We start from the raw sequence: 13553 nt of genomic DNA on the forward strand, positions 1-13553 counted from the left end.
CTTGAGTTTCACATTCTGTCCCCCTCTCCTTCCCCCCCCCTCCCACAATGGATCCCATTACCAAAAGGTAGCTTGCTTCAATCTGGATACAAACTCAGTTCTTTCTAGTTCTTTCTCTGGATGTAGACATCTCTCTCCATCATGAGTCTTCTGGGATTGACTTATATCACTGCATTGCTGAGAAGAGTCCAGTCTATCAAAGTTGGTCATCACACATATGTTGTGTCTGTAATTGTGTACAAATTTCTCCTGGTTCTACTCTTCTCACTCAGCATCAGTTCGTAAAGCTTCTCCAGGTAAATATGAAGTCCATCTGCTCCTCGTTTCTTATAGCACAATATTATTCCATAACATGCATATACCACAACTTGTTCAGCCATTCCCCAATTGATGGACACCCCCTTAATTTCCAATTCTTTGCTACCACAAAAAGAGCTGCTATAAATATTTTTGTACATATGGGTCTTCCTCCAACTTCTATGATCTCTTTGGGATATAACCCTAGAATTGGTATTGCTGGGTCAAAGGGTATGAAATTATTTATAGCCCTTTGGGCACAATTCCAGATTGCTCTCCAGAAAGGCTGGATCAGTTCACCAGCAGTGCATTAGTGTTTCAATTTGCCCACATCCTCTCCAGCATGTCATTTTCCTGTTTTGTCATCTTAGCCAATCTGACTGGTGAGATATGGTACCTCAGAGTTGTTTTGATTTGCATTTCTCTAATTAATAGTGATTTAGAGCATTTCTTCATGTGCTTATAGATATCTTTAGTTTATTTCTCTGAAAACTGCCTGTTCATATCCTTTGACCATTTATCAATTGGGGAATAACTTGTATTCTTATAGATTTGACTCAATTCTCTGCATATTTTAGAAATGAGTCCTTTATCAGAGATATAGGTTGTAAAAATTCTTTCCCAATTTCCCACTTCCCTCTTAATCTTGGTTACATTGGCTTTGTACAGAAGCTTTTCAATTTAATGTAATCAAAATTATCCATTTTGCATTCTGTAATGCTCTCTAATTCTTGTTTAGTCATAAAGTCTTTCCCTCTCCACAAATCTAACAGGTCCTCTCCACAAATCTGACAGGTGGGAATTTCTATACCATAAATTCACTAAATGGATTAAATTACAGGTCTGGTTCCCCTAAACCTTTACTTAAAAAAATCTTATTAGATTTAGCCCATCATTCAAGCTTATAAAGGTAAGAGACTCTTCAATTGAGTTCTTTTGGATCCTGATTCTTTCATTTGATGTATTTATCCTCAACTTTATTCCAATCCGCATATTTTGTAGAAATGCCATTTATACCTATATCCAAGTCATTGATGAAAGTGTTGAACACGAGAACACAAAGAACAGATCCCTAGGACACTACACTATAGACCAATATAGACTGATGGTTGATATTAATAACTACTCTTTGGATTTAGCCACTCAACTAACTCTAAACATATTAACATAAAATTTAACTATATTATAATTTGACTGATTAATGTCATCTCGTCCATAAGACTATCAGAAGAGATACTATGGTAGTATGAGTTTAGAGTCAGATACCCTGGGTTTGCCATTTAGTACCTGTGTTAAATTGAGCAAATTATTTAACCTTAATCTATGTCTCATTTCCCCCCTCTGTAGAGAATGAGGGAGTTGTACTAGATGATCTTTAAATTCTATGATCCTATCACTGTCAACTGTCTTGATGCAATCTGAGTCTATGGTTTTCCTCTTATCTATCAGTCTAGTACCCCATTCAGAAAAGGGAACCAATGATAGTTTAGCATGAGCTATTCTTGATGAACCACTATTGATTCTTATGGAAGACTACTTTCCCTTTCATTTTTTTTCTTAAAAATTTTTCATTTTATGTCTTTTGGTTTTTTAAAACTAATTTTTATTTCCAAAAACATCCTTCCCCCTCCTTCAACCCAGAAGACCATTCCTTATAAAAAAAATAAAAATAAATAGAAGCCCTGCATCCCTTTCAAAATGTTCACAAATGAATTTTAAAATAATATATGCCATAATTTTGCTAGAAATTGTAGTGAAGCTCACTGGCCTATCATAGTGAAGATCTTACCCTCTTTCTCTCCCCGCCCCTCCCAAATAAGGACAACATTCTTAGTGGTGTCCAATTAAAATCGAATACAATGAACAGTCATTAGGAAAAGCCAGATAAGACCAACGAGGACTGTTTACTTGCCCTCAGAAACTGTGAATACTGACTCTCTTTGCTATGAAGCCCCTTGCTACTATGCTGACTACCTAGAGGAGAGGAGCAGGGGATTATAGTAGGAGAAGAGAGTGTTAGAGAGGAATCATACACACAAGCTTGGAAGCTTAGATTTATTGAAGTCATAGTCAGCCTTCAGTTCGATGTCCAGTTTAACACTTTTCCACTTCCCTACCCTGATCCCCCCTTCCCCCCCCCAACCTTAGGCTCTGGGATGAGACTGGGCAGATACTGGGGGAGTCCTAGTGTGAGGGGTGTAGAAAATATGGATGATTTGACCCTAGGATGGAAACTCCTTTGGCTGAGACAAAGCCACAGGGCTAATTTGATTTTAGGATTTGATTGATCCAGGGGCGGTAATGGGTAATTCGAGTGAAGACCGAAGGAGGTGTCGCATTTGATTGTCCATAGGAGATAATGCCTTGGGCCACACCAGAACACATGAGGGGTCCTCCAGAATCTCCCTATTAGACAAAGGGGAATAAGCAAGAAAGGTTGATCCTACCTTAACCCACTCAGCACTGCGCTCTTTCTGAGTTGGGTCCAGAAATCCTGAATTTTCCTAGTATCATAAGCTCCATCACTGATTCTTTCCTTGCCTCACATCCAGCTTCATCTTCTCACCCAGGTTTCATTCCCTCCCTCTTGTCAGCATCCCTTTGAAATTCTGAGTCTGGGGAGGGGGTGGGGTTGAATCTGAGGTTGCACGCTTCAACTTCCACCCTCAAGTAATAGGGAAATGGTGCTTGGGTTTGGGGATATTTTCTATTCTCACAGACCTAATTACCTGACCCACCCCAAGTCCTAGAAAGTGTTGACCTCATCCTTTCTTAGGAGGATTCTGACTCCTAGACAGTGAATGATTACCAAAGAAGAGAAATATGAAATGTGGACTCACCTTGTAAGCTGATTTAGTTGACTTGGGGTTCCCCACACACAACTGGAGTTTCTCATCAAAAACTTGATACACTTTGCAGTTAATGGGATCCATTAGTCTCAGTTTCACCTCCTGTAAGGTGTCTGATCTGGGGGCTGTTACTCCTGTCATTCCCCAGCCAGTTGCTCGACATACTTTCCCAGGTGAGACAGAATTGAATGTTGAGGGCAGGGGGAGAGTCCCCACTGCCATAGTCAGTTTGGCTTTCTCTTCCAGCTGTAAGAAGGAAGGAAAGGGATTGTTGGTGCCAAGGACAGGTTACAGGGGGTAGGGCAAAGGCTCAATGAGATGTAGGGGCTTCAGATTCTTGAGAAAAGGAAAGGAATAGAAAAGGAGGTCGATTTAGGATCATAGAATGGGGAAAGGAAAAGTTCATAATTTCTCACATTTTTATAGTATATAGCAAAGCGATATGAATGAATGAATGAATGAATGTAAAAAGCATTTATTAGGCACTTTTTATTTCCCAGGCAGCATGCTCAGCCTTTCTCATAACATTTTTGTGAGACAGGTAATATATTATTATTCCCATTTTACATATGAGAAAACAGGCTCACAGAGGTTAAGTAACTTGCTAATCGTCACCCAGCTAGTAAGTGGTTGGAGTTAGAACTTGATGCTAGGTTTTCTGATTGTGAATTCAGTGCTTCTCATTAGACCACACAATTCTCATAGAATGTAGACTCCAAAACATAGTTATTACAGTGTCTCAGAGTTAGAAGGGACTCCAGTGATCATAGTGCACCTGTCCCCAAATAGAAATATCCTCTTTGACATCCAACCTTTGCTTGAAGACCTTCAGTGATGGGGAACTCATTACTTGCTGAGTTGTTGATTTATTGGTCTGGGAGTACTTCATGAAAGAGGTCCTGGGTTTGAACTCTGGGAGGCTCTGATCTTGAGAGGAAGCATGGTTTAATGGATAGAGTGTTGGGTTTGGATCCAGGGATACCTGGATTCAAATCTTGCCTCTTAACTCTTAGTAGCTTTCTGATCCTGGGTAAGCTGCTCAAATGTCTCTGAGCCATGCTCTCCTCATCGGTAAAATGAAGGGGTTGACCTATATGGCCTCTGAGATGTCTTCTAGGTCTAAACTTATGATCCTTCAAAGGAGACTTTTCCATGTTCAGACAGATCCAATTGTTAGAAGTTTTTTACATCCAGCTGAAATCCGCACCCCACCTCCCTGAAATTTCCACCTATTTTTAATGGTTCTGCTCTTTGGGGCAAACTGACTGGGCTCATCTGCCCTCCCCCATCTCTGAACACATGAACAAGGAATATATTGAAGCAAGATTGGACGTCAGACATCTTTTTGTTCAACTTTTCATGTTATGGGTAAGAGAATTGAAGGCATGAAAATTCAAGTTACTTGCCCAAGATGACATGGCTAAGGTAGTGGCAAAGATGGGACTAGGGCCCAGAACCTAATGATTCCTAGTCCTTTGTTTCCTGTTAATCCTTACCTTGAGTAGCATGATGTCATTGATATACCTGTAGGGATTATATTCTGGGTGAAGAAATTGATGCTTAACTTTAAAGGTCTGCCAAGTCTTCTCTGTCTTTGTGACATTATGGGCTCCAAGGATGACTTTTATGGAACTGTTGAAGGAACAAGGGAAGAGAGGGAGGTGTTAGAGGCTCAAGATCCTTTGAGAAGGAAACATGTTAAGGAATGGGACTCAAGGACTCTCCTAGGGCACCACCCTCTCCTCTTTATCTCCATGGCAGCTGGAGGGGGTGGGGTACTCAGGGATGGATGTTAGACTCAGGCCTAGACCAGACATAGACCTGAAGTGCTTACAAGGGGCAGAGACAACTCTCTAATTTCCTTTGGAAGGGTTGGAGCCTACCCAGATGAGGATAGGGTGACAAGTGGGCTTGTTTTGTCCTGCCTCATGCTGCCCTTGATCTAACCTTTATGGGACAGAAAGTCCAGAGTAAAGGGGTCAAGGATGAAATGAAGAGGAATTTCATTGCACCAATGTGTGCTCCCCAGGAATCCTGTGACAAAACCTAGTTTTCCGTAGAAGTACAGTTGCTGAGGCCCCTGGGAGCAACTAAAAACAGGGGGGAAGGAGAAACTGGGCAAGAGAGATAGACTCTTGAGTGGTAAGATCTGAAGTACAAACTTCATCACTTAGGGCAAGACAGTTACTAACGGTGGATGGACCTTGAAGGGAGAGGGCAGATCTCAATTTGGAACATGAACACTCTTGCTCACTCTTGCTCTTTCTCAGACTATGGATCTTCTCTTTCAAGGTGAGCAACCCCAAGGAGACAGAAAGGCCACTATCAGACCTTGATTTAATAAATCCCTCACCTGGTGAGTATCAGGGAGGGGGAAGGGGGTGAAGACACTTACTCTCCTGCACAATGGGCTGCTGTCATCACAAAGTCCCTCCGAATCAGGAACCCACCACAGTAGTATTGGGAATGATTCGTTTTGATTTTCAGAAATGCCATGTAAGGGCGGGAATGTGGTTTTGATTCTTCACCTCCAATGATCTCATCTGAAATAGAATCCCCGCCCCCAAATGCTCATACTCCCAAATATACAGATCCACACAATTGACACAAAACATCAGGTCCACAGAGACAGGATTAAAACTATCAGCTGTTTAATATTAATGTATATTTAGAACCTATATCAGACTGTCTTGGGGAAGGGGGAGGGTGGGAGGGGAAGAAAATTTAAAACTCAAAAGTTTGTGGAACTTTATGTGGTAAACTAAAAAAAAAATAAAACAACACAAAAGCAAAAACAAAAAAATACCATCTCCTAGACAGCCCAAGCTCCTTAGGCCTTCCCTCAACCATTATTGTTTCTCAACCCTTAGTTTTTCTCTTTTGGAAATAACTCCTGGCCTGTGCCTCTGAAATATCGTCATCACAATTGCTTATATCCCCTACAACATCCTTCTCTATTTCAGTGTAGTACAAGATTTCCAAGCTTGAACCCATCCAAGGACTAGGGTCAGGTCACATAAGTCACCCTCTTGAGTGGGAGAAACTAATGCTTGGAAGAGACTTGAATGAGGAGAATCTCCCAGGGCTTCTCTGGAAAGAGACTGGACCCAATCAGAAGTGTCTGCCAGGCAGGAGGACCTGTCCTGAGGCATTGCCACATGCACTGCTGGGACTATATGTGGAACTCTGACCCAACCCTATTTCTCAGGAGACTCACCAGCTCCAGTCTCATGAGACAGAAGAAAAGTCATTAGGAGCAGGAGGAAGAGCTTCATCTTCCCAGAGAGGATACCCAGAGCAGATGCTGCTTCTGCTCTACCCGTGTCCCCTCTTCTGGGATTTGTAGCTGAGGTGGGGAAGAAGAGGGAGGGGCTTACTGACCACAGGAACTTCCTGGTCATGTTTTCTTCCATTGTGGTTGAGCCAGTTATCTGATTAGTCATAGTTTCTCCTAACCTTGCTCTCAATCCTCCTCTGCATTGACAGATGGAACCCATGAGTCCTGGGTCCCCAAGCTAAGAGTAGACCAATCAATCCATAAACATTTTTAAAGAACCTACTATGTGTCAGGTGCTGGGGCTACTTATACCAAAAAACTGACAAAAATAACTAAACCAAAAACCCCCCAAAACAAACCAATCCTTGCTTTCAAGGTTTTTTACATTCTCAATAATGTTTACATTCTATCATAGTGAGGGATTCTGTCTCACTAAAGATGAGGCTGAGGCTCCTTCCAGACTGCTGTAGACACTAAGAACTGGGCCCTTTTTTTTGCCATTTAAAAAGATTAGTTGAAGAAAGGATAGGATAGTAGAGTTGTAGTGATAAGGGAGATGAATAAAGGTGAAGCATATGGGAATGAGGGAGTACTGTGAAAGGGCAGAAGAAGGGAATGGAAAAAACCTGACACGACAGAAGGATGGTTTGGAATTGTGGGAAAGAGGGTAATAGGGTGAAGTTAAGAATCTTTATATGGTGAGGGGGAAGTTAGGTTAACCCCTTTTCTATTCTGTATCTTACTTGACTTTACTGAGACCTGACTAAGGGCTTGCCCACCTACAGGAATACTACTCAAGTCCACTGAGAACCCAAGATAATCCAGACAATGAGCAAATGGACTGAGATCCTAAGTGAAGGTATCTTTTGGTTTCGTTGGGTCTAGAAACAGTGATGGGGAAACATAGGGAGGAAATATCTTCCATTAATTCCCCCACCCAATTATTGTCCTTGTCCCCACCTCACATCCACATACTCTTGGTCTGAACTTGGATACTGTAGCCTCTTTAGCTCTGAGTGTTCCATATGATCTTCACTGAAGCCTTCCTGCATTGGAGACCTCCTTGCATTTCAATGGGGACATTCCAGAGGAAGAATATGGGGAAAAAGGAAAATTTTAGCACATGCAAGCACAGATTATTTGAGGTGTGAGGTGGGAGGGGAAATACATGTCTTTTAATTGAAAAGGTCAGGCAGAGATGATCTGGTTCACCCCAATGCCTCAAGCTGAGTTACAATTATACCATTTAGAAAGGTAACTGAGAGAGCCAAGATGGCGGAGTAGAAGCACGACCTTCCCGCGGCTCCAGCTTCCACCCTCCCCAATCCATGTAAAAAGGGGACTCTAAACAAACTTTGGAGCAGCAAAACCCACAAAATGACACAGAGAAGCTAACCTCCCGCTGAGGACACCCCGGCAGGCCAGCAGGAATCCAGCACAGCGCTCTGGGAGCCGAGCCCAGCACCACGCCAAAGCTTTAGCCCCAGGGCCAGCCTGACCAGCCGCCAGCCAAAAGGACTCCAGATCAGCAGCAGCTGTGTCCACTTCCAGATTTATCAATACATAGATGCGAAGGACAAGGTGAGAGGCCAGTGCAGTCTGGACTTTGGGACCCAGTAAGTGGGAGTGCGTGGCTTTTACCCCCCGGGGCGAGAAACCGCTGAGACTCCAGCACAGCCTGCCAGCCCCACGTGGCGGCTTCAGCTCCTGGCCTGCAGAGTGTAGGGGGACCAAGCACCAGTCTGAGGGGTAATCGCTCTTGCTTTAACCTGCTTGGATCTGGATTGCAGTCTAGGGTGGAGGTCCTGGGGTGTGTGTCCAGCTTGCCAGAGCGTGTGGAGACCTCAGAGAGGGCACCCATCTAATACCTCCGACAGCTGAGAAAATCTCAGCGTTTGGGACGAAAACTCCCCTGTCTTGTGGCAGAGTCCTACTGTGGCAAAAAGCCCAAAAGTCAAATCATTGAGTGGCAAAATGAGCAGGCAAAGGAAACAAAGCTGACAGAAGATTCCAACATTACACTCCTATTTTGGGGATAAGAAGGAGCAAGGCATAGAACAGGAGGAAAACAGTGAAGTCAGAACTCCTGCACCAAAAGCTTCAAAGGAAAATACAAGCTGGTTACAGGCCATAGAGGACCTTAAGAAGCAGATAAGAGAAGTGGAGGAAAAATTGGGAAGAGAAATGAGAACAATGCAAGAAAATTATGAAATGAGAGTCAACAGCCTGACTGAAGAAAATAATACCTTAAAAAACAGACTGACTCAAATGGCAAAGGAGGCTCAAAAAGGCAATGAGGAGAAGAATGCCTTAAAAAGTCGAATTTGCCAGATGGAAAAAGAATCTCAAAAGCTCACTGAGGAGAATCATTGCTTCAGAATTAGATTGGAGCAAATGGAAGCTAATGACTTTATGAGAAATCAAGATGCTGTTAAACAGATCCAAACAAATGAAAGAATAGAAGGCAATGTGAAATATCTCATGGGAAAAACCACTGACCTGGAAAATAGATCCAAGAGAGATAATTTAAAAATTATTGGACTGCCTGAGAGCCATGACCAAAGTAAGAGCCTGGAAAGCATCCTCCAGGAAGTTCTTAAAGAAAACTGCCCTGATGTTTTAGAACAAGAGGGCAAAATAGAAGTTGAAAGAATCCACCAATCACCTCCTGAAAAAGACCCCAAAAAGAAAGCTCCTAGGAATATTATAGCCAGGTTCCAGAATTCCCAGATTAAGGAGAGAATATTACAAGCAGCCAGGAAGAAACAATTTGAATATTGTGGAAACACAATCAGGATAACCGAGGATCTGGCAGCTTCTACACTGAGGGATCAAAGGGCCTGGAATGTGATATTCCGGAGGTCAAGAGAGGTGGAATTAAAACCAAGAGTCACCTACCCAGCAAAACTGAGTATCATGTTTCAGGGGAAAATATGGTCATTCAGTGGAATACAGGACTTTCAAGCATTCTTGCTGAAAAAACCAGAGTTGAATAGAAAATTTGACATTCAGATACAAGAAGCAAGAGAAGCATGAGAAGGTAAACAGGGAAAAGAAATCATAAGGAACTTATCAAAGTTGAACTATTTTTTTTTTGAGGCAATCAGGGTTGAGTGGCTTGTTTGGGGTTACACGGCTGGTTGTTGTTTCTGGGTGTGGTGCTGAGTGTCTGGGCCCGGATTTGATCTGGGTCATCCCGGCACTGGAGCCGGTGCTCTTGCTCTCTGAGCCACCTGGCCAAACTTGAACTATTAACATTCCTACATGGAAAAACAATAATTGTAACTTATGAAACTTCTCTCAGTAGTTGAAGGGATTAGAAATATAAATATAAATATATATGTCTTTATATGAGGTTATGCAGGCATATGAATACATATGTGAATGTGTGTATATACGTTTACAGGTATACATAGATAGAGGGCATGGGACCAATTTAACAGGAAGGGATGATACTTAAAAGGTGAAATTAAGAGGTGAGAGGAATATAATGAGAGGAGATGGGGAGAGACAGAGTGGGGCAAACTATCTCATACAGAAGAGGCAAGGGAAAATGGTTACAATGGAGGGGAAGAATAGGAAGGCAAAAGGGAATAGGTCAACCTTATTCCTATTGAATCTGGCTTGAGGAGGGAGGGAAATACACACTAAATAGGGGATCTCACCCTCCAGGAGAATAGGGGGGGAAGGGGATGTGAGGGGGGATGATGGAAGGGAGGGCAGGCTGGGGGGGAGGGAAGTTGGAAGCACCCACTTTTGAAAAGGGACAGGATCAAAGTAGAGAATAGAACAAGTGGGAGGTGGGATAGGAGGGAGGGAAATATAGTCAGTCTTTTACAATATATCCACTATGTTATTGTTTTGCTTTAGCTACACATGTACAACCTATACTGAACTGCTTGTCCCCCCAGTGGGGGTGGGTGGCAGGGGGGGGAAGGGAATGAATCTGGAATTGAAAGTTTTAAAATCAAATATTCAAATATATATATATGTGTGTGTGTGTGTATATATATATATATATATATATATATATACTATTATTAATACCATCTTACATATAATTAAGAAAAAAGATATACAGGCACTAAGGCATAGAGATCCACTGGAAAAGTTGAAACAGGGATGGGAGAAAATATGGGAGAGAGCAGATTGGAGGTGGGGATATCCTGTGGGACTGCTGTTTTGGGGGGATGGTTGGGGGAAAAACGGGGAGAAAATTTGTAACTCAAAATCTGGCGGAAACGAATGCTGTAAATCAGAAGTTAATAAAGCATTAAAAAAAAAAAGAAAAGGTCAGGCAATTGCAGTGTGTCTTAAGCAGAAACCAAGTTTATTAGCTAGGATTACTGATTAAGGAGTTAAATGGGTCAAGGTAATAGCAGTGGGACTCAAGTAGTGGACATGAGACTCAAACCTTGACCAGGATTGAAGGGTGGGTCAAAACCAATAGGGCAATCAAGGCCAGGAAGATTAGGGACTCAGGAAAGAGAGGTTTGGTACCAGGTAAGCAAGAGGTTATAGTTCTCCTCCCCCTGACCTCCCATCTCTGAAAATTCATGTTTCATTGTGTACCTCTAGTCCTTCATCACTGCCAAGTGGTGGGAAGCATGTTCACCATCAGTCTTCTGAAGTGATATGACTATTTATTACATTTATGAGAGTTTTTCAGTCTTTCCAAGTTGTTTTCCTTCACATCATTGAAGTCACTGTATATACTTTTCCCTTATTTCTGCTCTCTTCAATCTACATCAATTAATATTAGTTTTCCTAGGTTTCTCTAAATTGGACCCATTCATAATTTTTTTATGGAAGAATAATATACCATCACATTCATATGTCATAATTTATTCAGCCATTCCCAGTTGATAGGCATTCACTTTGTTACCAGTTCTTTGCTACAACAAAAAGTGCTGCTATCACTATTGAAGAAACCAGATTTTGATAGAGATAAGGACAGTTGTAATTTGCCATTATCAGTATAGGAATTTTTAAGCCTTGTCATTTGTGGCCTGGCAAGGTCTCAAAAGATTTCTACACTTTGGAGGGGATACCACAGGGTCCCTAGTCTGATCTTGGCTTTTTCTAATTAGAAACTTGATTTTTATTAGTTTACCCAGAAGTAATAAGTTCTGAGAAACTAGCTTGCATTAAAGAAATTAACAAGAGATTGATCAGTGAACCAGAATGAAATTGTCATTAAGATTATTACTTCCTGAGGCAGTGGATTCCACTTTTAGATAGTTCTAACTCAGAAAATCACAGAAGATAACTCAGTGGCCATCTAGTCCAACCTGGACCAACAAAAGGAATCTCCATAGTATAGCATAGCCGACAAGTGGTCATCTAACCTCTGTTTGAAGACCTCCAAGGAACGGGACCTACAAGTCCTTGAGGCAACCCTTCCTACTTTTGGATAGCTCTAATTATTAGGAAGCTATTCCTGACATTTAGCCTAAATTTGCCTAAATTGTTAGGAAGCCTTCCTTATATGGAACCAAAATCTTGAAAATAGCTATCATGTCCTTAAATCTTTTCTTCCTCAGGCTAAACATTCACATTTCCTTCAAGTGGCCCTGGACAATGCTTACTTTATTATGGACACCCACTAATAGGGGTCCAAAGTTCTACAGAAGGATCAGTGTCATTACTGCTTATTGATTACCTTTCTTTGACATCCCTTAAAGTAAATTTTGAAATACTTGCAACTTCTAGGCTTGGGTTCACAAATAAGGCAATCACGGTCCAATGGAAATAACACTGGTCTTAAGAGTCTGAACACTATCCTTAGTTCTGGCAACTGCTGGCTTATATTTTCCTCATAGCAACACTTTGATCCAAGACAAGTCATTTCTGTGCCTCAGTTTCCTTCCTGTGGCTATCATATCAGCTGATAAAGTTTAACAACCCCAGAGGCACTCATATTTTTCACTGGTGACTCTTAAGACCAAAAGGCTAGGCCTTTTTGATTCCACAGCATCAGGAAGAGGTAACCCTTCTCTCATCTCCCATACCCCCACCTCACTAATTACTCATTTACAGACACATACTCTGAGACCAGTTTTGCCTAGTACAAAAAAACTATATTGTAATAAACATGAGGATGTATAAGATGTGATTGAAATGTCCAAAGCATCACCAAACTGAAAGCTCCCTGAAGCCACCATTACAAACACCCTAGGCATAAAGTATTATTCTTCTCTTTAGACTTAGATCATAGGATTCCAGCTTGTTCTTTTGCTGACACATTGTCTCTGTAGTGAATCTTTCCAGTCATCATAAACTCAGCCAACCATCTAGTGTACAAGAATGATTTTCCTACAAGGAAGGGTCTCTTGATGCTATATGGGTTGACAAGTTATAGGCATATGATATAAATAGTCTAGTTTTGTCCTGCCTAACATGGAAGTCTGCCTTCTCTGTTAAGTTCCACTGCTTGAACTAGGTTAGGTAGGCCCTGGTGTTTGAAGAAGGCAAGGCCTATCTCTGCAGTCTTTGAACAAGACTGCATGATCTGACAATGAAGTCAGGTGAATGAATGGTGGGTGGAGAGCAGATAGTCTCCTATACCTCAATAGGGAGAGGGAAGACCTTTATGCTGTATTTTCCCAACTCCCCTGTTATAGAGACCTTCCAGAGAAGATAGCTCATTTAAGTTTCATTACTGCCATGATCCCTTCCCTCCTAGAAGCAAATCAGTTAGTTTGGCCACCAATCCCTTTTGTCTTTCTCATTTCCTGATGGATTGTACAAGGCTTATTATCTTTAGACTGTTTTTCAAGAGGACCTTGTCATGTTGTCATACCCTTATCAAATTTCAGTATGGGCCAGGCTGGGGAACATGATGGGGGAGATAGCATCACCATCTCTGATCAAATCTTGCAGCTGTAAGACAGATCATCAATCTTCTATATAGGGATCTGGGTGTGTTAGTGAAGGTCCTTTTCTTTACTGTGTCCACACATGAAGATGATCTGATGTACAGCTGGTGCTGTGTCAGTGACTGTCTCAGTGACCCCCAGCCTGAAGCTTTGTCCTCATTTCTTCGTGGCTGTATGTTTCCCTCCAGTCTGGTTCTACTCACCAGGGCCCAGCTGACAAGCCCTCTTATAATAATAACTTTTACCTCTATC

General features: G+C 41.9%; 1 protein-coding gene across 1 annotated transcript; it reads right to left on the reverse strand.

Moving 5' to 3' along the window:
- Window positions 1-2338: 2338 nt before the first annotated feature.
- LOC138168481 (chymase-like) lies at window positions 2339-6507 on the reverse strand. Its single transcript, XM_069097498.1, has 5 exons — window positions 6364-6507; window positions 5542-5689; window positions 4643-4778; window positions 3138-3392; window positions 2339-2703 (listed from the first exon to the last, which is right to left on the reverse strand). Exons 1-5 carry the CDS (start codon window positions 6419-6421, stop codon window positions 2560-2562), a joined length of 741 nt encoding a protein of 246 aa, XP_068953599.1. The 5' UTR covers window positions 6422-6507; the 3' UTR covers window positions 2339-2559.
- Window positions 6508-13553: the final 7046 nt, after the last annotated feature.

Source organism: Petaurus breviceps, unplaced genomic scaffold (genome assembly GCF_028583685.1).
Source record: "Petaurus breviceps papuanus isolate PSGF00001 unplaced genomic scaffold, PetGlider_PUasm1.0 37, whole genome shotgun sequence".
In the NCBI taxonomy this organism is placed as follows: domain Eukaryota; kingdom Metazoa; phylum Chordata; class Mammalia; order Diprotodontia; family Petauridae; genus Petaurus; species Petaurus breviceps.

Excerpts from the sequence above, each read along its gene's own strand:
- LOC138168481 (XM_069097498.1), bottom strand. The coding sequence starts at position 6,421 with ATGAAGCTCTTCCTCCTGCTCCTAATGACTTTTCTTCTGTCTCATGAG. Across the intron at positions 3,393-4,642 it reads ATGACATCATGCTACTCAAG|CTGGAAGAGAAAGCCAAACT; the intron begins GTAAGGATTAAC and ends TCCTTCTTACAG. Across the intron at positions 2,704-3,137 it reads CAACTAAATCAGCTTACAAG|GGAGATTCTGGAGGACCCCT; the intron begins GTGAGTCCACAT and ends TTTGTCTAATAG.